Source organism: Saimiri boliviensis, chromosome 1 (assembly GCF_048565385.1).
Source record: "Saimiri boliviensis isolate mSaiBol1 chromosome 1, mSaiBol1.pri, whole genome shotgun sequence".
Classification (NCBI taxonomy): Eukaryota; Metazoa; Chordata; class Mammalia; order Primates; family Cebidae; genus Saimiri; species Saimiri boliviensis.
The window spans coordinates 178,808,710-178,834,402 of NC_133449.1; the positions used below are offsets into that span (position 1 = coordinate 178,808,710).

General features: G+C 38.9%; 1 protein-coding gene across 15 annotated transcripts in view; it reads left to right on the forward strand.

Moving 5' to 3' along the window:
• The window catches only part of RAPGEF6 (Rap guanine nucleotide exchange factor 6), a 246,205-nt gene that overhangs the window by 6,697 nt on the left and 213,815 nt on the right, over positions 1-25,693 (forward strand). For 13 of the 15 annotated variants that reach the window (XM_074381725.1, XM_074381732.1, XM_074381717.1 and 10 more), the window contains exons 2-3: positions 20,135-20,205; positions 21,774-21,830. In XM_074381725.1, the coding sequence (XP_074237826.1) occupies positions 20,135-20,205; positions 21,774-21,830 (128 nt within the window). Of the gene's footprint in view, positions 1-20,134; positions 20,206-21,773; positions 21,831-25,693 lie in introns of those variants that run through there. The other 2 variants (XM_074381752.1, XM_074381762.1) reach the window with 1 other exon arrangement.

A 25,693-nucleotide genomic window follows, 5' to 3' on the forward strand; every position in this document is an offset into this window, starting at 1 on the left:
TAATGTAATTCTTAAGAGCCTTAGGGTTTTAAAAATGATAAACGATCATTGGCTTCAATTTAAAGTTACCAGCTGCATTATCCTCCAACAAGAGTCACACTGTCCTTTTAAAGCTTTGAAGCCAGGCATTGATTTCTCCTCTCTAGCTATGGAAGTGTTAGGTGGCATCTTCTGATATAAGGCTGTTTGTTTTGTCTGCATTGAAAATCTGTTTTAGTGTAGCCACCTTCATTAATTATCTTAGCTAGATCTTCAGGATAACTTACCTTTTATGTCAGTGGAGATGGCTTTTTTTCTTAAACTTCCTGAACCAGCTTCCACTTGCTTTAAACTTTTCTGCAGCCATCTCATCTCAGCTTTTATAGAATTGAAAAGTTAGGGCCTTGCTCTAGATTAAGTTTTGGCTTAAGGGACTGTTGTGACTGGTTTGATCTTCTATCCAGACCACTCAAACTTTCTCTATATCAGCAATAAGGCTTTTTCATTTTTGTAAATCATTTTTTTGTTCACTAAAGTAGCACTTACTTTTAATTTCCTTCATATGCTTTTCCTTTGTGTTCACTGCATGGCTAACTGTGTGGTACAAGAGGCCTGACTTTGGGCCTTTCTCATCCTTCCTAAGTTTAATCATTTCTAGTTTTTGAGAGATATGTGACTTTTTTCACTTAAACACTTAGAGCCCATTGTAGGGTTATTAATTGGCCTAATTTCCATATTGTTACCTCTCGTGAAATAGGGAGGCCCCAGGCCCCAGGAGAGGGAGGGAGGGAGGGAGGGAGTGAGAGAGGGAGGGAGGGAGGGGGGGTGGGAAACAGCCAGTGGAGCAGTCAGAACACATATATTGATGAAGTTTGCCATCTTACCTGGGCACAGCTCGTGGTGCCCCAAAACAGTTATGGTAGTAACATGAAAGATTGCTGATCACAGGCCACCATAGCAAATATAATGAAAAAATTTGAAATGTTATGAGAATTACCAAAATGTGACACGGAGACATGAAGTGAGCATGATGGACTTGGTTGATGTAGGGTTGTCATGAACCTTCAATTGTATTAAAAAAAAAAAAAACAAAACAAAAAACCCCACAATACCAGCCAAGCACAATAAAAACAGGGTGTGCCTGTACTTCTTCATGTCATTATGCCAGAATTCCTTAAAGCAGCCCCAGTGATAATTTGAGACCTTGAACTTAGCTTTATCTCAACTCAGTCCACATTTGATACCATTCTTCATAACCTTTCTATTTTTTTTCCTTTCTTTTTTTTACTTCAGAATGAACTCCTTTCCCTAAATGTTTATTTCCCTCTCAGTGTTTAATGCCGTGGTTTGCACATACTAAATGATGGAAAATATTTTACAAACCAAAATTTAGAAATATATTTTGTAAAGTCATCACGTATTGAAAAGATAGTACTTTGTATTCATTAGAACTGCTAACTTCATATTTCTTGGACAGTCTTAGCAGCTTGGTTTCAGTTAATTGTTATAGACTAATACCTCCTAGGACTGTGTTTTCCCACTTACTCCCTACATTTTATGTGATTCAGCATTGTGTGTCTAACCACCTTGTCCTCAAGATGCTTCAACCATTTGTCCTAAATTGAAGCTATTATTATTCCCTTTTCATATTCTGTTGGCAGTTGGCCCAGTTGTGCTCTCTAGAAATTTGTATTATTTCTCTTTATTCCTCATATATACAACTTGCCATTAAACTTTATTTTATCCCCTGAATCTTTTTATTTGCCTTTTTCTTACTAGTTTTACTACTCTAGTTCAGGCTATTTTATTGTTTCTACCCCCAGATTTTTGCTTGAGTCATTTTTATTGTCATCTTGCTGCTACAGTGATCTTCCTAACTCTCAGATCTGATTATGTTCTCTTGCTCAGAATTTTATTTCCCATTTCCCCTAGGTATAGATTACCAATTTGTTATTCAAATCATTTTTGGAGATTAAAAGAGAAGGTATTGGCTGGGCATGGTGGCTCACGCCTGTAATCCAAGCACTTTGGAGGCCAAGGTGGGTGGATCACCTGAGGTCTTGAGTTCAAGACTAGCCTGACCAACATGGTGAAACCCCGTCTTTTAAAAAAAAAATTAAAAAAAAAGAGAAGATATTAATATTTATGCCAGAATAACAGGTTACAGAGGGACTGTCCCACTTAAACTGGGATATGGTTACCTCACCCAGATGATAACATTAATTTGTACATTCATTTAAGAAATAATATATCTGACATATTAAAAACCAAGGTTGTAGAGAGGAATTGAAGTATGATCCCTATTCTTCAGTTACTTGGGAGACATAAACATAAATGTGGCCGGGTACAGTGGCTCATGCCTGTAGTCCCAGCACTTTGAGGGGCCAAGGTGGGTGGATCACGAGGTCAAGAGATTGAGACCATCCTGGCCAACGTGATGAAGCCCTAACTCTACTAAAAATACAAAAATTAGCTGGGCGTGGTGTCGTGTGCCTGTAGTCCTACCTACTCAGGAGGCTGAGGCAGGAGAATTGCTTGAACCTGGGAGATGGAGGTTGCAGCCAGCTGACATTGCACCACTGCACTCCAGCCTGTCACCAGAGCGAGACTCTATCTCAAATAAAAAAAAAAAAAAGAAAACATAAATGTAATAAATGTTATGGTTATTAGTGACAAAGGTATGAATAGGGCTTTGGGATTACAAGATGGGGAAAGGAAAAAGCTTCATGGAGCAGCACTGAATTCAGTGTTAAATGTCATGAATTGATTTCTGGATGATTGAGAGAGGTCATTCCAAGCAGAGAGGCAGGAACAAAAGTACTGATGGTGGCAAGCCATGTATAGTTGTAGAATAAGAAACCAATCTGTAAGTCTAGAGCACGCATTCTCTTTGGAAGTGATATCACTCCCAGAGATGCAAAAATTGGTTTTTAGTGGAGTGGGGGGAAAAAAATCGCTGCTATTGCTATGGTTTGTAGTCCTCCAAAACTCAGCCCTAAATTGACAATGTCATATTCCTTAGTATTTAATTAGGAATGGGGCAGTGCTTAGGAAAAATTGTCTGAAAGGTTCTTTTGGAGGGGATGAGAATGGAAAATGGTTGCAAAACACTGGGCTAATGTTTACGATGTTTGGGGATGATGGTACATGATATCAGATGTTAAATGATGAAGCTGAATGTACTAGCAGGGCTTGAATAATTTCAGGAATTTGGACTCCATCTTATAAATAAAGGAAAAAGAACCATTGCAGGGTGTAAAGCCTGGTAATAAGAGCATTTTGGAGATGTAATTGATTGGGGAGGAGCAGACCAGATACAAGGAGGCTTATATGTGTACAGGTAGACCAGACATATATTTTATCCAAACTGGGATACTTTTCCATATGAAAGATAAAACTATTAGTGATTATACTAAGATAATATGGAAACCAAGAAGTATGTTTTGTTATTAGTAACAAATGCAGTAGTTCATGTGTGAGATAAGGTCCTAGACCCTGTGGTGACAGCAGTTAAGTGCGATAGTGAGATATTAAGGAGGTAGAATTAGCCCAGCCTGGTCACTGGTTGGAAGGGTAATTTCTCTCTGTCCCCCAGACTTTTTTAAAAAAAAACTTTGAAATGGACTATAAAAAACATAAAGACCATATGCCCTAAATATATATTTGCAGATTTATTTTTACAAACATATTTTGCTGTGTATATCATGATATAGAATATAGATAAAGAATACTACCAGCACACCAGAAATTTCCCCATTTTCCTTCTCAGTCAGTATCCTCCCAAAGGAAACCACTGTTCTGCTTCTGTCATTGTAGATTTGTTCTACCTTTGAACTTAATTTGAGTGGAGTGTGTGTGTGTGTGTGTGTGTGTGTGTGTGTGTATGTATGTGTGTGTTTTAGATGAGGTCTTACTATGTTTCCCAGGTTGGCCACCAGCTCCTTAGTGCAAGCAGTTTTCCCAAGTAGTTGGGAGTACAGCTGTGCACCACTATTCCCAGCTCATCATTAGTATTCCTTTCTAGCAGCCAAAAGGACTATGAAGCTACCTTGGTTCTTTGCATTTTGCCTTTGGACTGGACTTTGAACTTCCTGTCTTGGGACTTTCCTTGGTATTCATCTGATTATCCTTCGTATCCTGGCACTAAAATCTCTCCTTTTTCTGTGCATTGCGTAGGATGGGAACATGGTACATATGGTACGGTGTTACTGGTCTTTGAATTTTGCATTTGGACAACCCTACTTCAAATCTGGGCTCCAGTTCTGAGAATTTGAGTGACCCTAGGCAAGTTATCTAACTTCTCTAGGACTGAATATCTTTTCAGGATTCTTGTGTGGGGTAAATGAGATAATATATGTGAAATAATTAGCAAAGTGTCTTGATAATAAACACTCAGTAAATGATAGTCATATGTATTAGCTGGCTATTTTTCTGTCTGGAAAGCCATCCTCTGGCTTGGCACATTCTGATTTTTCACTAAAATCTCTAGTGCTCATTTGCAGAATTGTGCATCCTTCCCTCCTCACTTTTCCACTCCTCTGTGTTCCCATGATACTTTGCGCCCCCTTTCACCATAGTAATTACTGTGCTGTTATGATTACTTGCATATTTCTCTCTGATTATAAGCTCCTTGAAGACAGTGAGTGTACCCTTATCTCCTGGTGTTCATCACACAGTACTTGGTACATAGAAGATATCTAAATATTTGTAGAGTAAATTACTTTAGAACGGCAATGTGAAAAATACTGTTTCTTTACTATTCTAGTAGTGATTTCTACTTGTCTAATATTTAAAGTGCTGAGATAAGACTTGATGAATTTTGGCAAAATTTTCTTTTACTATTCTCATTAAATATGAATAAAGTAGAGTTACCACAAACAGTGTTTTACCTGGCAATTCTTGAGAGACAATTCAGATGGAGGAAACTTAGTAATATCTTGGAACAGAGACTCCTTTTCTGTATGGTTTCAAAACACGTTTCCAAGGACCATCACAGAAAAACATAGATAAATGCCAGTTTTAACTGTTTATGTTCTTTCACCAAATGATTCAAAATTTCTCTGGGCAAAATTTCATGCTCTGCTAAGTGTTAATGTGATTGCTTACTTAAAATCAGAAATAGTTTTTTTCTTTAAGAACTAGTTTTTTTTTTTGTTATTAAAAGTTAAGAGCTGAGATTTTTAAAAATGTAAAATTTAATATAATCTGTTACAGAATTTAGAATAATGATCTTTAAATGTACACTTGTAGAGTTTTTTTCTGAATTGGCGAAAGAGCATCATTGATTATACGTGGAGTCATTTTTGAGTGAGTCACTGTGCACATCTCTGGTTGTCAGAACAAAGATTCTGTTGTGCTTTCCTGCAGCAGATGCACATTCAGAGGGTTCTTTGGAAAGAAAAAGAACTTATTTATACTTCTGGAGCCCCTTGACCTTCATTTGTAAATCCAGTTGGATAGAAAGGGAATGTTAGATCAGGATGAGACGTGGATTATCCGGATGAACATTTTTTTTCCAGGCCCATCATTTTACGTATGTTGGAGATTCCTAATTTGATGAGCTTGACTACAGAATGAGCAATTTTATTAAAAATAGATTGTGGAGGCATAAGCAACACATGTTTGATGTTCCTTTGGCATGTAATGACAAAGGTGAAACACATTCTCCACTATTTTAATAAAATTGCTCATTCTATTTTTATTTACAGCCAGACCTTAGTTACTCAGGCTGATCCAAGGTAAAGTCAAATGATAAACACAATGTTATAGAGTTCACAATCATTCTGTCTGCACTGTCATTGTATATGTAAAAATTTCATTTTATTTCATTGTCAGTTCTTTCCATTATTGGGCATGCAAAATAGGATCATTTGTTGTAAAGATACAATGCTATAATTTATAAGTGATCCCGAGGTTATACTTGGAGAATGTGTGAATGTTGTGTTCTCCAACAATGTTTTTACCTTGTGGTTTTAGCATGCATTGATAATTCTCACATAAATTAACTATTACTTTGCTGTTACGAAGTGATAATTTTTTCTTTTTTTGAGTCAGTTTCACTCTGTCCCTCAGGCTGCTGTACAGTGGTGTCATCTTGCCTCACTGCAGTCTCTGCCTCCTAGGTTCAAGCAGTTCTTGTGCCTCAGCCTTCCAAGTAGCTGAATCTGCAGGCATGCATCTGGAGGATCACATCACACCTGGCTAATTTTTGTTATTTCTTATTTTTTTAAGTAGAGGTGGGGTTTCTGCTGTGTTGCCTGGGCTGATCTGGAACTCCTGATCTCAAGTGATCCTCTTACCTTGACCTCCCAAAGTGCTGGGATTGCAGGTGTGAGCCATCATGCCTGGCCATATATTTTTGATTCTATGTTTCTTTTACATTTATTAGTTGTTTTCTGTCTAGAAGAGCTTTCCTCACCTTTCTCCTCCTCTGTTTTTTAAATCCCTATGAAATAAAGGATTATTTTTTTGCATTCAATGTTGTTACCCTTTTTGATTATTAAATTGCTCCAGATTTAGCTAGTGTAAGCCCTTTCAAAGTCAGCTTCTATGTCCTTTTGATGTGACCCCGTTAGTATTTAAGTACTTTTTTGCTTTCTGGTATGAAAAGATGTTCCAGGCCTGCAGTTTCTTAGCTCTAGTACTGAAGTCAGCTGTTTATCCAAAGAACTTCAATTCCTTTTAGTGAGAAACGTATTTAGAACCCAAAGTCTGGGCTCCAGTTGTGTTAAATGTTTTATACATCTTTACTGCCATTTTGCTGGATATATTTACACCACCATGAATGAGAAAATCAGTAAGTTCTATGTTTAATATATGGTATTGTTAACTTTGACATATTGTTAAATCTTCAAAATGCTTTAGTAGTCTGCTGTGTATTTTAATCCTTATTTTGTAATTTTAGAATACAAAATATACTAATATTACTGTTTACCGTGTGATCGTCTCTTTGCTGCACATTTACTAAACATTTTAAAAATTTGTATTTTTAGTAGAGACTGGGTTTCACCATGTTGGCCAGGCTGTTCTTGAACTCCTGACCTCAGGTGATCACCTGCCTCAGCCTCCCAAAGTGTTGGGATTACAGACATGAGCCACTGCTAGCTGGCTGTGGTGGCAGGTCCTTTTAATCCCAGTTACTCAGGAGGCTGAGGCAGGAAAATCACTTAAACCTGGGAGGCCGAGGTTGCAGTGAGCCAAGATTGTACTGCTGCACTCCAGCCTGGGCAACAAGGGTGAAACTGTCTCAACAACAACAAAAAATTGGTGTTCAAAGATATTTTATCCTTCCCATTGTACAGATAATAAACTTTAAGCAGATTATCCAAGATTATACAACTGATAACTGACAGAGCTGAAAGAGACAGAATTTGAACACAGGGGTATCTCCAGAGTCCAAGTTGTGGGTTTGTGTGTGTGTGTGTGTGTGTGTGTGTGTGTGTGTCTGTTGTTGTTTTTTAGAGACCAGGTATCTCCACATTGCCCAGATAGGCCTCCTACTTCTGGGCTCAAGTGATCTCTCCCGCCTCAGCCCCCTGATTAGCTGGAACTACAGACATTGCCACTGCATCCAGCTATCTTCCACATTGTTAGGTTGCCTTCCAAATGATTTGTAGAAAATTCTTCAGCATAACTTTTCATTATAGAACCATAGCTGCAGAATGTATATAGGTTAGAATTGAATTTGTGCTGACCTTAGGATCTATCCTGAGATATTTTTCATTGTTAAAATTTCTGGGATTTGTTATCTAGGTAAAAAAGAGAATGAGTAAAATGTCTTGGTTAATGGAAGTTTTGGATAACGATGTTTTATTGAAAGTTTTATGTGTCCGGGTCTGGTGACACACACCTATAATCTCAGCACTTCAGAAGGCCAAAGTAGAAGGATCTTTTTGAGCTTAGTTCAAGACCAGCGTAGTCAACATAGGCCTTGTCTCTACATAGGAAAAAAAGAAAAAGTTAGGGGTTGTGGCATACTCGAGAGGCTGAGGAGGGAGGATCACTTGAGCCTGGGAGTTTGAGGCTGCAGTGAGTCCTGATTGTGGTGCTGTACTCTAGCCTGAGCAACATAGCCAGAGCCTTTGTCAAAAAGAGAAAAAAAGATTGTATGTGATGAATTAAGTGTATCATAGATAAGAAATTCACTTGTAGCCGGGCGCGGTGGCTCACGCCTGTAATCCCAGCACTTTGGGAGGCTGAGGCGGGTGGATCACAAGGTCAAGAGATTGAGACCATCCTGGTCAACATGGTGAAACCCCATCTCTACTAAAAAAAAAATACAAAAAATTAGCTGGGCATGGTGGCACGTGCCTGTAATCCCAGCTACTCAGGAGGCTGAGGCAGGAGAATTGCCTGAACCCAGGAGGCCGAGGTTGCAGTGAGCTGAGATCGTGCCATTGCACTCCAGCCTGGGTAACGAGCAAAACTCCGTCTCAAAAAAAAAAAAAAAAAAAAAGAAATTCACTTGTTTTAAACTTTAAGCATCAGAAAAATGCAGAACTTTTCTAAGCCTTTCAGTTTGAGTTTTCCAAGTTTGGGTTGATTTTCTAAGCATCTGTAGAAGGGCAGTCAGCAGAATTGAGAAATGGAGTTTCTGAGAGCAGCACAGTTGCTTGGCATAACATTGTAAACTAAGGAAGGGGACGAAAATTTCAACCTGCTTTATTTAAATCAGTAATTACTTATTTGTACAGTGTTCCAAATATGAATTTATTTCATTTAACAACAAAATTGAAAATCCATAGAATATATCTGCAATGAATGCTCTAAGTAAGAATTGTTTAAAGGGTATACAGAAGAGTTGTTTTGTTATAGAATGGCAGCCATCCTACCCACCTCAGCCTATCCCACTTTTACTATAAAAACGGCCGGCTGAGAAAGTGTAGCTAATCTGTTTTAGGAAGTACTGAGTCATCACCACTTCCTCACCACCTTCTTCTTTTTTTTTTTTTTTTTCCCTTAGGTAGAACCCATTATTCCCCAATCTTGAGCTGATACTTGTTTTTCTAATGTGTCTGGATAATTTTAGCAGTATTTTGTTGAAATTACAGAAGCTAGTGCTGAATCAGATGTTACTGATCTGGGATGTCAGGCTATCCCAAATGGATAGTTTTCCCACCCTTCTCGTGATCTCGATCGATCTCTCTCTCTCTCTCTTTCTTTCTTTTTTAATTGAGACAGAGTCTTGCTCTGTTGCCCACGCTGAAGTACAGCGATGTGATCTTGGCTCACTGCGACCTCTGCTCCTGCTTTCAAGCAATTCTCATGCCTCAGCCTCCCAAGTAGCTGGGACTACAGGTGCGCACCACCACACCTGGCTAATTCTTGTATTTTCAGTAGAGATGGAATTTTGCCATGTTGGCCAGGCTGGTCATGAACTCCTGACCTCAAGTGATCTGCCCGCCTTGGCCTCCCAAAGTGCTGGGATTACAGGTGTGAGTCACTGCACTTGGCAGACTTACCTCTTGAATGCTATCTAGAGCAGCTTTTGAGTGCATTTAGGGTAAATGATAAGCACCTCCTTGAGTCTACCACTTAAATACTTTACTGCTAAAGACTGTAAGACTTCCAGCCTGACTCTATCAGGGTTCTTTTTCTTTCTTTTTTTATTTGTGACTTTATGCCTAATAGGTCATATGATACCCGAAGCTTTTCTCGCAGTTAATTGGTACAAAAGCCCCAAGAAACCCTTTTCCAAGCTCAGAATTACATACTCAACAACTCCTTGCTGTCCTATGTAAACAAAATGCCATAACCCCCACATCATATGAGAAAGAATTTATCAGCTTACCACTACAACCATACTTTTTTCTGTTTTGTGAATGCTTAGTATTCTTGTGACCCTCAAGGTAGGTACACAAATAAAGGGACTAGGATTTACTAGGCATCTTAGTGCTGTTGTCCTTCCCCCTTAACAGACAATCCAGAGTGACATAGATCCCCACTTATAAACGGTGGTTCTCAAACTTCATTGTGCAGAAGAATCACCTGTTGGACTTAGTAAACTACAGACTGCTGGTCCCTACACCCAGAGATTCTGATTGACTAGGTCTGGGGTGGGGCCTGAGAATTTACATCTTTACAAGTTCCCAAATGATGCTGATGGTGCTGGTTCAGGATCTCACAGGGTTATTACATGTAACAGAACTCAATTTTGGCCAATTGAAAGAAAGAATTTACTAAAAGGATACTGGGTAGCTACAGAATTAGCTAGAAATACTACTTGGAATACTAGAACAACAGACTTAGGGCTAGGCTTGGAATACTAGAGAAACAGGCTTAGGTCTATGATTCTTATCACAGATTTTGTAAAGATACTGCTGCTACTAGCAGTGAATAGTGGATGCCACAGTTTGCACTGTGGAGCACTTGTACTGTACATTGTATATGTTGTGGACCCTTGATATGATTTGCCTCATGCCCCTACCCATATCTTGTGTTGAATTGTAATCCCCACTGTTGGGAAAGGGACCTGTGGGAGCAGATTTCCCCTCTTGCTGTCACACCCATTCATTTACCTATTGGATTATGGGATTGGATTATGGGAGCAGATTTCCCCCCTTGCTGTCACACCTATTCATTTACCTGTTGTCAGTGGCTGTTTTCATGCTATAAAAGCAGAGCTAAATAGCTGTGATAAAAATCACATGTGATGGTGAGTTCATTCTCATGAGATCTGGTTGTTTAAAAGCATGTAGCACTTTTGCTCTACTTTGCCGTCTCTCTCTTGCTGGCTATGGGAAGATGTGCTTGCTTCGTATTCACCTTCCACCATGATTGTAAGTTTCCCAAGGCCATCCCAGGCATGCTTCCTGTACAGCCTGCAGGACCATCAGCCAAACCTCTTTTCTTTGTAAGTTACCCAGTCTCTAGTAGTTCTGTTTTTGAGACAGAGTCTTGCTTTGTCACCCAGGCTGGAGTGAAGTGATGCAATCTTGGCTTACTGCAACCTCTGGCCCCTGGGTTCAAGTGATTCTCCTGCCACAGCCTCCCTAGTAGTTGGGATTACAAGCGATTTCCACCATGTCCAGCTAGTTTTTATATTTTTAATAGAGACAAGGTTTTGCCATGTCGACCAGGCTGGTCTCAAACTCCTGGCCCCAGGTGATCCGCCCACCTCGGCCTCCCAAAGTGCTAAGATTACAGGTATGAGCCACCGTGCCCGGCTAAGTAGTTCTTTATCGCAGTGTGAGAATGGACTAATATAGCCTTGCTGCTGTCACCAGCTGCCCAAGTGGATTCTATGCAGTTCTTGCTTCTTGGTGTCACTAGCTTCTGATTCAAAGTCCTGGATGAATATATCTAATTGGTAACATCTGAATAATTTGCCCCCCCCCACCGCCTTTGTTGTATGGGAGGTTGGAAAAATGAAAATCTGGTGTTTTCAGCTTTCATGGTGGGAGACAGAACTCCTCCAAAACTTACAAGGTGGGCTCTTGTCAAAGAGGAGTTTATTTATGACTTGGCCACACTGTAGCTGTTTTTTGACCATGTGTTTCAGGAGCCAACAAAGTATGACCAGCTATTTTTGTAAATACATTTTTATTGAAACAGTCACACTTTTTATAGATTTATTGTCTATGGCTGTTCTCATACTATAAAAGCAGAGCTAAATAGTTGTGATAAAAACCATCTGGGCCACAATTATTTACTATTTGGCCCTTTATAGAAAAAGTTTGTCAACCCCTGACAGAAATAATGCAATATTTCAATTCAGAGTCATGCAGTCAACATTACAGATGTTGTGGAGAGCTACATGTTCATTTGTCCAAATTGTTTCTTTAAAATACGGAGATTACAAACAAATATTTGAAGCTATTTGAAGAAGGGCTTTTTAGATTTAAAGTGGTAAACCTTATTAGTCTCTCTTGAGGCACAGAACTGAAGAAACATGTGTACTTCAAACTTGTGAGTGAAATTCTCTCTCAGACTTTAACATTGAAAAGTTAATTCTTAATTCTTTCTCATATATTCATGGCATCATTAATGATGTAGCAAAGATGTCCTGTAACTTGAGAACAGAGAAAATGATATGATATAAATGTAGTTGAGAGTCTTAGAAAATTCTGGTGCCCTTTAACACTAGCCTACCCACATGGAGTAAGTCAAGTTATGCGAGTTTTGATTCTGTTGGCCGTAACCTAGCCTTTGTGTATTACAATTTTCAAAACTTGTTTGCCACCATAACAAGTTATCTTGTCAAAAATGAGAGGCACATTTCCACAGGATAGACATTTTATGACTGCCTGTCTACCTACACCTGACTCAGTGGGTGGGGCCCAGGCAGCTCTGTTTTTAGTACAGATATTCCTTGACCTACAGTGGGGTTGTGTCATAATATAACCATGGTAAGTTGAAAATCTTGTAATTCAGAAATGCGTTTAATATACTTTACCTACCAAACATCATAGTTTAGCCTACCTTAAACATGCTCAGAACACTTACATTAGCCTACAGTTGGGCAAAATCACATAACAAAGCCTATTTTATAATAAAGGGTTGTGTATAAACAGTGAAAAATAGCGTGATTGATGGGTATTCGAATTATGGTTTCCCAGGCTGGTCTCACAAAAAAATAAAAAATTAGATGAGTATGTTGGTGCATGCCTGTAGTCTCAGCTACTTGGAAGGCCAAGGTGGGAGGATTGCTTGAGTCATGGAGGTCGAGGCCTCAGTGAGCCGTGATTGCACCACTGCACTCAGCCTGGGTGACAGAGTGAGACTGTGTCTCTAAAAGCAAAACAAAACAAAAACATAACACAGTGTCCACTGAAAGAATGTCACTTTTGCATCATTGTAAAGTCAGTAAATCTTTATTGTTAAGATGGGGACTGTCTCTATGTGGCCACACTTACTTGGGCTGCTGTTACGTAATAAGAAAAAGTAGGGGAAAGTGTATAGTTTGGAAAGGAAGAAATAATACTCTATTCATAGGCAATGTCATTGTATATGCAGAGAATCAAAAAGAATCTACAAACTCTGAAAAGTAAGTCAATTTATTAACAAGGTGGTTGGATTCAAGTTTACAGAATCAATTGATTTACGTAAACCAGCAATAAACCAAAAAGCCTCAAGTTTAAAAAATACTCTTTTTGAGACAGAGTCCTACTCTGTCATGCAGGCTGGAATGCAGTGGCATGATCTCCGCTCACTGCAACCTACATCTCCCAGGTTCAAGTGATTTTTGTGCCTGAGCCTCCTGCGTAGCTGGGATTGTAGGTGTGTGCCAACACACCTAGCTAATTTCTGTATTTTTTTTGTAGAGATGAGGTTTTACCATATTAGCCAGGCTTGTCTCAAACTCCTGATCTGAGGTGATCCACCTGCCTTGGCCTCCCCCAGAGTATTGGGATTACAGACGTGAGCCACCACACCCAGCCAAATATGACATTATTTAAAAGTAAACTGTAAATATTTTAAGAATCCAGCGAAAAGTATAGAAAACTTCTTTACTGAATACTACAAAGTATTTGTGTTAGTCTGGGTTCTGTTAGAAGCAGTTGTCACAACAATATTAGACATGCAAGAAATTTATTAGGGAAAATGTCTATGAGCAAAAATGGAGAGAGTTGGTAGAGCATTCACACCAGAATACTCGTGACATTTGTGAAGGAGAGATGAAAGGAAGGTTGGGTGGAAGAGCCTTAGACTGCAGTGTAATCGAGGTTTAGCAGAGTGAAAGGAGAATCCTTGAACTCAGCAGAGTAGTCCTGAATCTCCCAGAACAGGCTTTCCTTAGTATCCTTACCAGGTCAGTTATTGATTGGGAAGCTTGACACCAATCAAACATGATAAATTACAGAGCCCTGTAGTAGGGATTTTGTTCAGTTACACTGCCTGTAATTTGGAATCTGAGAGGCATGCTTTGAAGGCCACCTGAGTTTACACTTTGCAGCACACAGATCTACTTCTTTCACACAGGTTTGAGGTTCAGGGAGCAGCTCCTCCATGGCTCTCAATGAACTCTTTTCCTGAGAAGAAACTTAGACAAGAGGTGGTGGTTGGAAGAATCACAGCCCCTGTATGGTTGACCTCAGGGTTGCAATTGATATTTATCGTTCTCCTCCACTATGCATTTTGTTTTCTCCTCACATAATCATGTCTGAGGGTCTCAGTGGCTTATATGGTGGTATGACTCAAGCCTTCATTACTCAAGTGTCTGTGCCCTTGGTTATCATTCCTCTCAGGCTAATGTTATAATATATGTCCATTTACAGTTAAAGTGAGGTAAAGGAATAACCAAGTAAATCATGTGGATTCCACACATTCCTCTCTGTTCATATTACATAAAAGCAGTCCTTCCACCTGCTGATCAGGGTCAGTTACCCCTGCCAAAATGGCAACTCATTTTGCTTGCTGATTGTTGGACCCTGGAGTTTAAAGTGCCCTGGTGGCAGCAGTAAACTTGTTCATTGAGACTCTCGTACTATTGTCTGGCAAGAGTATATGCCTTTGGAACCAGGACCTGCAAATGTGCAGAGTCCACAGTTACAGGCATGGGAAGTATAAAATCCCTTTGTGGCTCATTGGGAATAATGATAAATGGGTGATTCTTGCTTCTCCTCATTTGTTCCTGAATGTATCTATTCTTCGTGCTGTATACACTGCACCATATAGAGGTCTGTGATTTGATGTATCTTCATGTTAAAAGGTATCATTCCATTCTTTCATATTATTGCCTTTAAGCTGAAAGTTCAGCTCTGCCTTTATAAGGGTATTACAGTGTTCTGTGAGGTCAGTTGCTTCTGGATGGTGTGGTATGTGGTATGACTAGTGGTCCCAAGGTTATGAGCACACTCCTGTGTTTGCTTTGAATTGGGTTCACCAGTTGGACACTTTGGTGTGTGGGATTCTAGTCCTGTGGTTCGGGCATTCTCTAAGCCCCTGGTTTATGGTCCTGGCTGAACCTGTGAGATAGGTAAGGTAAACCCAAACCCAGAATATAGATATCTATCACTGAAATGAACTACTGGCCCTTCGGGGATGAGAGATGCCTGATATAGTCTACTTGTTATCAAATGATTGACTGGTTGTTCTCCTTGAATAATAGAATCATAGTAGGAACTCATATGGTTGGTCTCTGTTGCTGACATGTTGGACATTCAGAGGTAGCAGTAGCTAGACAGAACTTGATAAGTGGAAGTTCATTATTGTTGGACCCATGTGTAGCCTCTCTCTAGTGTCATTGTGGTCAGTCTACGCATGTATTAATTGTACCAGTTCTACGATGTATCCTATTTTATCTTCATGATTGTTCCGTGCCTCTTCCATAGTTTATGCTTTTTGGTGGGCATTAGTGTGGAATACAAACATCTTTATACACTTTGTGACCATTCCCATGTCTCCGTCCTGTGTCTTTATCCCATCCCCTGTTGTTCCTGATCTTTTCATCTTTTTCCTTCGAGACTCCCTAACCAGATATCCATGCACTGGAATTTACATATATTTTCACCTAGGGCCACTGTCTTAGTCTGTTTTGTGTTGCTGTAGCGGAATACCTGAGGCTGGCTCATTTATAAAGAAAGAGCTTTATTTGGCTAACAATTGTGGTGGCTGGAAGGTTCTAGATTGGCTACCTGCATCCGATGAGAGCCTCAAGCTGCTTCTACTCATGGCAAAAGAGACCAGCCTGGGCAGCAAAGCAAGACCTTGTCTCGACAGAAAATAAAATTAAATAAAAAATTAGACAGGCATGGTGTTGCGTGCATTTGCCTGTAGTCCCAGCTACTCAGGAGGCTGAGGTGGGAGGATTGCTTGAGCCCAGGAGGTTGGGGCTGCATTGAGCCATGTTCATGCTACAAAAAAAGAGATCACATGGAAAGAGAGGAAGCAAGAGGGAGAAACTAAGGAAGCCAGACTCTCTTTAACAACCTGCTCTCCAGGGAACTAATTTATTTCTGTGAGAGTGAGAACTCACCTGCCCCCTCAGACAGGCCTTGATCTATTCATGAGGGATTCACCCCCAGCACCCAAACAACTCCCACTAGGTCCCACCTGCTAACATTGCTACATTGTGGGGATCAAATTTCAGTATGAGTTTGGCAGGGACAAACCACATCTAAATTAGAGCAGCTGCTATCCTTTGGCATGACCCATATCTTCTCACAACTCTACCCATTGAAGAGATTTTTCCTTTTCTCTTTAAGGCCATTTGTGAATATAACTTAAGCATAGCCTGTAAACAACACCACCACCACCAAAACGGTTAATATAACAGATCTAAGACTGCTGTCCTTAGGAAAGTCTATTTGTAAAGTTGTCTCTTGGTGGCTGGCATCAGGGAACTTGGATTTCAGAAATGTTCCCAGCATTTCATAACTGTTAAGAATTAAAATACAGACATTATTCTTATCCAGAGTTAACAAACTTTTTCTATAAAGGGCCAAATAGTAAATATTTTAGGTTTTGTGGCCCAGATTATTTTTATAACAACTACTTAACTCTGCTTTTATAGCATGAAAAGAGCCATAGCCAATAGGCAAATGAATGGGCATGGCTGTGTTTAGCAATATCTCTTCTGCTTACATGATGCCAGTAGCACTCCTCCTTCAAAATTGTGACAACCTGATATAACTCCAGACATTGCTGAGTATCACCCAGAGGGGAAGAATCAGTCCTGGTTCAGGACTACTACTATGATTTTTTTTCAGGTGGATCTTTACCTCACTTGTTCCTGATGTCCTATCTTATGAAAAAAAAAAAATTTTTTTTGAGTCAAAATCTCGCTTTGTCTCTAGGCTGGAGCGCAGTGGCTTGATCTCGGCTCACTGCAGCCTCTGCCTCCTGGGTTCAATTGATTCTTCTGCCTCAGCCTCCTTAGTAGCTGGGACTTCAGGTACATGCCACTATGCCAAGCTAATTTTTATATTTTTAGTAGAGATGGGCTTTTACCATGTTGGCCAGGATAGTGTCAAACTCCTGACCTCGTAATCCCTCAGCCTCGGCCTCCTAAAGTGCAGAGATTACAGGCGTGAGCTGCCACGCCCTGTCGAAAAATGTTTTATGTATTTGTCTGTTGTTGTTGTTGTTGTTGTTGTTAGTTGTTTTAGGTGAAGGGTAGGTCTAGCTCCTCTTATTTTATCTTGACCTAAAGCCAGAGTCACTTTTACATTGCAGGAAATGTTCTGACATGCCGCTAACCACTGCATCCCTAAAAACTTCACTGAAGTGGCAGATCTTTTGAGTCTTCATAGGGTTTATCTCCCATCTTCTGGAGCCACATGTGTGTTACCAAGGACTCTAGGATACCAGTTACCTCTAGCCCATTCTTTTGTTCATTCTGTCCAATCAGCATGATGTAATATATGTAACAGGTCAGGAGGTTTAGATGCCTGTCCCCACCCAACCCCACTGACTGTGTTATGACAGACAGTCTGAGAGATAAAATAGTCCTAAGACAAAACTGTAAGTTAATATTACACTACATGAATGCAGATTTTTTTTCTGATCTTCTAACTGGAATGGAAAGTAATGCATTCACCACATCAATACTTGAGCTTTAATTAGCTTCAGCAGCAGTATTATGTCTGAGACTGCAAGCTATGATTCGGGCTAGAATTTGGTTCATTCTGTGATAGTTCACACAGTCATTTTTCAGGATCTGGCTGCTTTCTGCCTGAATTAAATAGAATACAATAGAAACTATTACCTCTGCATACTTTTAAGTCTTTACTGTTGGCACTAGTCTTTATTCTGTGCTCCTCTGGAAGAAATAGTCTTTTATTGACCAGGTGCGGTGGCTCACGCCTATAATCCTGGCACTTTGGGAAGCCACCTGGGTGGGGGGGGGTGGGGGGGGGCGCAGATTATGAGGTCAGGAGATCGAGACCATCCTGACCAACATGGTGAAACCCTGTCTCTACTAAAATACAAAATATTAGCTGGGCGTGGTGGTGCATGCCTGTAATCCCAGCTACTTGAGAGGCTGAGGCAGGGGAATCATTTGAACCTGGGAGGCAGAGGTTGCAGTGAGCCAGGATCACGCCACTGCACTCCAGTCTGGCAACAGAGCAAGACTGTCTCAAAAAGAAAAATGAAATAGTCTTTTATTTATTATCTTGTTCTGGGGAATGGGTCAGAGGTTTCCACTTGGCTTGATACATTGTGTTGGCTTTTACCACACAGGTGATGGACCCATTGTGGCAGGTATTCTAAATGCCAAATATATAAATTCTAGTTATAAATTGAGGGAGTAGAGAATGACCATTATTAGGTGGATCTGCAGGCTCAGTGGGCCCACTATGAGCCACGCTTTTGCCATGACACTCTTTATTACCTGCATTCAGCATATTCTACCCCATAGAGCCTCAACTGGGATTATTCTTTTAATTCCATTCATTTGGTAGCTGGGCTGCTCTAAAAAGGCATAACTTAAATATCTAGTACCTTGGTGTTAGTCCATGTGGCCTGTCTCCCCAAGGCTAGCTGGGGCTTCTTCACAACATTAGTGGTCTCAGGGTACTTGAATCTTGTACACAGCCTCAATTCTATTACATTCTTTGGTCAGAACAAGTCACAAAGCTAACCTAGATCTATGGGGAGGGCATATAGATTCCAATTTTTGATGGGTTACTGGCAAGACTGCATTGCAAAAGAGCATATGAGATAAATATCTGTGGCCATCTTTGGAAATAAAGTTTACCATATCACTGCTTCATCTGCTGTCTTCTAAAATGCAGTAGACCTTTCTCATTTGCCATGGTTTCTTCTTTTAACCTATTCAAATCCTTCTTTTTATATACTCAAACATCTTTTTCACTGTTATTTTAGTAATGATTTAGCAGAAGTAAGTGTGGTTGTTCAGTTGCTCAGTCCACTGTGGTTAATTGGCAGTCGGTGATCTTTGGAATTAGAGATTATTGCTATATTCTCTCTCTCTTTTTTTTTTTTTTTTTTTTGAGATGGAGTCTCTGTCACCTAGACTGGAGTGCAGTCGCCAATCTCAGCTCACTGCAACTTCCTCTTCCCAGGCTCAGGCCATCCCTCTACCTCAGCCTCCCGAGTAGCTGGGACTACAGGTGTGCCACAAGCCTGGCTAATTTTTTTAAATTATTTTTTGTAGAGACAGAGTTTCACTATGTTGCCCAGGCTGGTCTCTGACTCAAGGGCTCAAGCAGTCTGCCTGCCTCAGCCTTAAAAAGTGCTGAGATGACAGGTGTGAGCCACTATGCATGGCTTGTTGGTTTTCTTTTTTCTTTTTTTATTGTACTTTAATTTCTGGAATCAACCCAAATGCCCATCAAAGATAGACTGGATAAGGAAAATGTGGCTTGTTGGTTTTCTTAATGGTTCTGTGTTGTCTTATTAACCTACTGGAAAACAAGTTGTCTTTAGTTTCTCCCCCACTACGCCCACTATCATCTGATAATTTTCTTGGCCAGTTGCATATAAGAGTGGGAAGGCAGTGTTTGGAAGTGGTTTCCCCCGGTATAAAGTCCTTATTCCTTATAGGAAATGGTTGTCTGCTTTTTAGTCTCAAACGACATCAGTGGTACAATACCATTTGCTGTCAGGGATCTGTAGACTGTTTTCACTTTCTTCTGCTATGTCACTGCTCCTAGTTGAGGTTATACTATGTCATCCTGAGGTTTTTGTTGTTGTTGCTGTTTTAATACCTAGTTATCTGGGTAAGGAATAGAGAAAGATTTTCTACCTCTTTAACATAGTGAACAATAGGATTGTACCATTGGGAATCTTTTTTATTTAGTGGTAGATCATGTCATTTTGAGTCTGTTTAGAAAAATTCTTTAGAAAGTCATATTTTAAGAGGAATATTGATAAACTGGGTCATTTCTAGAGGGCGTCAGCCAGGATATTTGATATTAAATATTTGGAGGCCACTAAAGAAGAAATGTTTACATCTGCTTAGAAGTGAAATAATGAGTTAATATACTTTTATATATAATAATGAGTTTTGCATTCTGGCATTATTTGAATGAATAGAGGCCATTGGCCATATTGAAGAGGAGTTCCTTTGAGAGCCAAGTGAGGTCTTCTCGGCCTTTTCCGGTCTTTTATAATTCAGAGGTTTTAGGATTTTTTCACAGATAACAGCTCTGCCATAAGTGGTTGTGAGCTTAAAATCAGAATTGCAGGGTGCCTTATATTTTAAACAGTATATTTGAAAAATAATCTGATTTTTTCTTCTGTTCTACAGGACTTAAATACTATTTATTCTTATCTTCATGGAATGGAAATATTATCAAATCTCAGGGAACATCAGCTTAGGTAAGTGTGGTTCTGTATTTAAGAGCTCATGATGTATAGCCATTCATTAATTTATTCACCCAATACTTGTTAAGCACCTTTATATTCCTTACTGTTTTAAGCTCTTGGAATATACAATATAGATTAGATCCCTGGTTTCCAGGAGTTTATATTTTGGTAGGGGTGATTTTGGAGTTGGGGAAAAACACTGACAGTAAAAACTGAATTTGTCTTTCTCATTTTGGTTTTTCTTAGCCATGGGACCTTACATCGGAACTAACACTTAGCTGTGGTTTTTGGCTTCAATAAAATAGGGATAATAATAGTATCTTTGTTGAAGTGTTTCGAGGATTAAATAAAAATAAGTACCTGAAACAAAGCGGTGCTGAGGATGTGCTAGCTAGTAAAGGCAAAACTCCCGTTATCTTTTTGTAGTTTGTATTGGTATTTATTACGCCAAATGCTTCAGCTGGGTATGGTATGTTGTATTACAGTGTTGTATTAAAGTGGAAGGAGCAGGAATCTTGATTTGGCCTAAGTTGCTGAGGACAAGACCCATAAACTTTCTGAACCCCATTTTTTTCTTCTAAAAAATGGGCTGGCTATCTGTCCTGCTTATTATACATCATTATGATGGTATTTATAAAAAGTTTAGAGTGCTGTAAAACACTTAACTGTATAACATTTCAATTAAACATATGTTCCCATCATGAACAGCTTATTTAGTGACTTTTCCTGGATATTGATCAAGTTTCTGGAATGGACCAGATTGATAAAATAAAATTGTTATGGATTTATTATTTACTATATATTTTCCTGTATAACGTAATTCAGCTGTTAGTATATGCCAAATAATTATATCAGGAAGAACGAAAACTGAAACTTTAGCATTTTGTAATACTCAAAGGATTTTTTTTATTGTAAACTGATTTATATATTTAGCAATGTTTTTGTATGTACATGCCTCTGTCAGTAGCTGTTCTTCACACTGGGGATTCAGTAATGAACCAGGCAGATTGTATTTTTTGTAATAAAAACATTATTTATGCAAATTGACAGATTTTATAATGTACATAAAGAGTACTATGGTTGAGGCCGGGCGCGGTGGCTCAAGCCTGTTATCCCAGCACTTTGGGAGGCCGAGGCGGGTGGATCACAAGGTCAAGAGATCAAGACTATCCTGGTCAACATGGTGAAACCCTGTCTCTACTAAAAATACAAAAAATTAGCTGGGCATGGTGGCACGTGCCTGTAATCCCAGCTACTCAGGAGGCTGAGGCAGGAGAATTGCCTGAACCCAGGAGGCGGAGGTTGCGGTGAGCCGAGATCGCGCCATTGCACTCCAGCCTGGGTAACAAGAGCGAAACTCCGTCTCAAAAAAAAAAGAGTACTATGGTTGATGTCATTGAATGTTACCTATATTGTTGCATTATATATAATATATATATATATGCACATATATTTCTAAACTCTTTGTAGTTTAATGAAAACAACCTGGCAGATCTGGTCACTGTCTATTGTAATTATAACAGAATTTTAAAAACAAAATGTAAGATAAAATCTTCAAATTTTTTTTTTAAATATGTTAGATTAATGTCTGCAAGAGCACGCTATGAGAGATACAGTGGCAATCAGGTTCTCTTTTGGTAAGTATTTCCATGATTCACTTAAACTAATGACTTTTATGTTTAAATTTTAACTGTTAGCATTGAAATTCATTTGATTCTGGGACCATTTATGTACATCATGTTAAAAAATATTCATAAACCATAAAGTATATAACATGCATAGAATACACCAAAAGTGTACAATGCAATGAATTTTTAATGAATATATATTAACCAGGCACAGTGGCTCATGCCTGTAATCCCAGCACTTTGGGAGGCCAAAGCGGGTGGATCACGAGGTCGAGAGATCGAGACCATCCTGGTCAACATGGTGAAACCCTGTCTCGACTAAAAATACAAAAAATTAGCTGAGCATGGTGTTGTTTGCCTGTAATCCCAGCTACTCAGGAGGCTGAGGCAGGAGAATTGCCTGAACCCAGGAGGTGGAGGTTGCGGTGAGCTGAGATCACACCACTGTACTCCAGCCTGAGTAACAGGAGCGAAACTCCGTCTCAAAAAAAAATAATAATAAATAAATAAATAAATAAATACTAAATGTGCAGTGACTACTCAGATGAAAATAGAACATATCGGTTTTCCTGAAAGCTCTAATCAACTTTCTTTTTGAAAGTTAATCACAAGTCTGACTTCTATTACTGTAGGTTTGTTTTGCCACTTACTGAACTTGCTATTGAGAGAATCTTTTTGTGAGGCTTTTTTACTTAACAAATGTCCAAATTTTTCTTTGTTTTTGCATGTGTTCTTTTTCACTGCTGTACAGTGTACAGTTGTGTGCAAATAATGATTTATTTGTCCCTTCCACTGTTAATGGTTGGGTTATTTCTAGTTTGTGTGTATGTGTTTGATATGGAGTTTTGTTCTTGTTGCCCAGGCTGGAGTGCAGTGGTGCAGTCTCAGCTCATTGCAGCCTCCACCTCCTGGGTTCAAGTGATTCTCCTGCCTCAGTCTCCCGAGTAGCTGGATTTACAGGCATTAGCCACTGTGCCCTGCTAATTTTTGTATTTTTAGTAGAGACAGGGTTTCACCATGTTGGTCAGGCTGGTCTCAAACTCCTGACCTCAGGGGATCCGCCTGCTTCGGTCCCCCAAAGTGCTGGGATTTCAGTTATGAGCCACCATGCCTGGCCGATTTCTGATTTTTAGTATTATAAATAATGTAGTTTCTATTAACATTCTGTTTTTTTAATACCCTTATGGCTTATTTCTGTTGAGCATATTCCTAGGAATAAAATTATGATCATATGCCACATAACGTTGTTTTCGTCAACAGTGGACTATTGTGTCACAGTATTCAGTATTCAATAGAGTAACATGACGTACAGGTATGTGTGCTAGGAGCAATAGGCTATACCTATTGCTATACACCTACTGTACACCTACTAGGTATATAGTAGGCTGTACCATCTTCTAGATATGTGTTAAGTACACTCCATGATGTTCCCATGATGAAATTATCTAATGATGCATTTCTCAGAAAGTATCACCATCATTAAGCAAGGTGTGACTGTAGTGGAAATGTGCATGTTCAAATTTTGGAGATTGTAACGGTTTTATAAAATTAGTTGTGCCAATTTAAATACCCGTTAGCTGTGTATGGTAAGTTCCAGTTGTTCTATATGTTTGATAACCCTTGGTATTTGCATTTTATTGTTTGCTTGTTTTGAATTTTTGCTATTCTGCTGATTACATTATGTTAACTCATCGTGATTTTATTTTACATTTCCCTGTTTACTAATGATGATGTCTGTATCATTTCTATTGATTTGTAAAAATTCTTTTTGAATTCTGAATGGAAGTCCTTTGCGTGGTATCCTGTCTTTCCTTGCTTCATAATTGTGAAGATGTTCTTTGTTTCTCCTCTGAAACTTTGGTGTTTTGTTTCTCAAATTTAGATCTACAATTCATCTTGGAATTGAGTTTTACTTTTGATGTAAGGTAGAATTCAAGATCCATTTTTCTTAATTAAAAAATATTTATTAGTCATTTTTAAATTAATGAGAAAGCCATCACATTTTTTTTTCTTTTTTTTTGAGACAGAATCTCATTCTATCACCTGCTGGAGTGCAGTGACACGATCTTGGTTCACTGCAACCTCCACCTCCTGGGTTCAAACAGTTATCCTGCCTAAGCCTCCTGAGTACCTGGGACATGAAGTTTCACCACATTGGCCAGGCTAGTCTCGAACTGACCTCGGGTGATCTGCCTGCCCCGACCCCCCACAGTGCTGGGATTACATGAGCCACCACGCTCGACCTATGCTGTGTGTTTTGATATCTGATAGCATGAGTTTGGTAACTAAGGCTTGTATTCAGGCTTGTTCTTCAAGATTGTCTGGTCTATCACTGTTGATTTGCCTTTCTGTGTAAATTCTAGATTCAGATAGTTGGTTTCCACACAGAGGTATATACAAGAAAGCCTGTGGGAGGCTGTGAGTTTTGGATTAGGATAGCATTAAATCCACAAATCAGTTCAGAGTGAAATGACATTGTTGTTATAATGAATCTGTCAACTGGCAAACATGTATACTCTTCCATTTATTTAGTCTTCTTTAATTCTTTACAGCAGTGTTTTAGGAGGTTGTTTTTCCTACATATATAGTTCTAGCAGTTTTTTTCTGTAACATTTTAAGATGTTTACCATGTTCTTGCTTCTGTTTATGTTGAAGTGTCAGTAATCAGTGTTATTGTTACTCCTTTGCAGTTAATATGTTTTTCCTCTGACTGCTTCTGAGATTTTTCTTGCTTTTTGCTTTTCAGCAGTTGTGTCTAGTGATGCTAGGTGTGGTTTTCTTTGGATTTATTCTGTTTAGGTTTTATAGGTCTTCATGATGCCCTAATATTATATCTTTAATCAATTTTGGAAAATTCTTATTTTTTAAATTATTGCTTTTTTTCTGTTTTCTTTTTCCTCCTTCCTGCTTTCTTTGGTCTCATATTTCCTTTACACATATTTCCTTTACACTGTTTTCCATATTCCTGTTCTTTTTTCTCTCTGTGCTTCAATCCCCCATTTTCTACTGACTTATTTTCTAATTTGTGAATTTCTGTCTTCTGCTGTTTCTAGTCTAAAATACCCACTCATGTGAAAGTTTTAATTGTAGTTTTTCAATTCTAGATTTTTATTTCTGCTACATAGATACTAGTTCTTTGGTTGAATCCTTCATCTGTTTTTCTTTTTCTTGAACATACTGAACATATATAGTAAGGATTTTTCTTATTGGTTTTAGGTTATTTGGTTCCATTTCCAGCAGTGTTGATAATTTTTTAACTTTTTAATTAATACATTATAGTTATGTATTTGGTATTCAAATACAGTTATGTGTTACATAATGTACAAATTAGGGTAGTTAGCATATTCATCACCTCATGCATTTAATCTTTTTTGGGTGGTGAAACATTCAGAAGCCTCTATTCTGGCTATTTTGTAATATATGGTACTTGACCATTAACCATAGTAATCTTACTGTGCAATAGAACACCAGAACTTACTTATCTTATTTTATTGTAACTTTGTGCCCACTAACGATCCTCTCCTCATCTTTCCCTCCCACCTCCCCATGTAGCCTCTGGTAACCACTGTTCTACTCCACTTCTGCGGTACCAACTTTTTATTTTTTAGATTCCACATGTAAGTGATATCCTGCAATATTTGTCTCTCTGTCTTATTTCACATAACATAGTATCTTCCAGTTCCATCCATATTGCTCATATAACAGGATTTTATTCTTTTTCATGGCTGAACGATAATTCTGTTGGTTATATGTACCCCATTTTCTTTATTCATTGTTGGACATTTAGGTTGAGTCTATATTTTGGCTCTTGTAAAATATGGGAGTGCAGATATTTCTTTGACATACTGATTTTATTTGCTTTGGATATATAT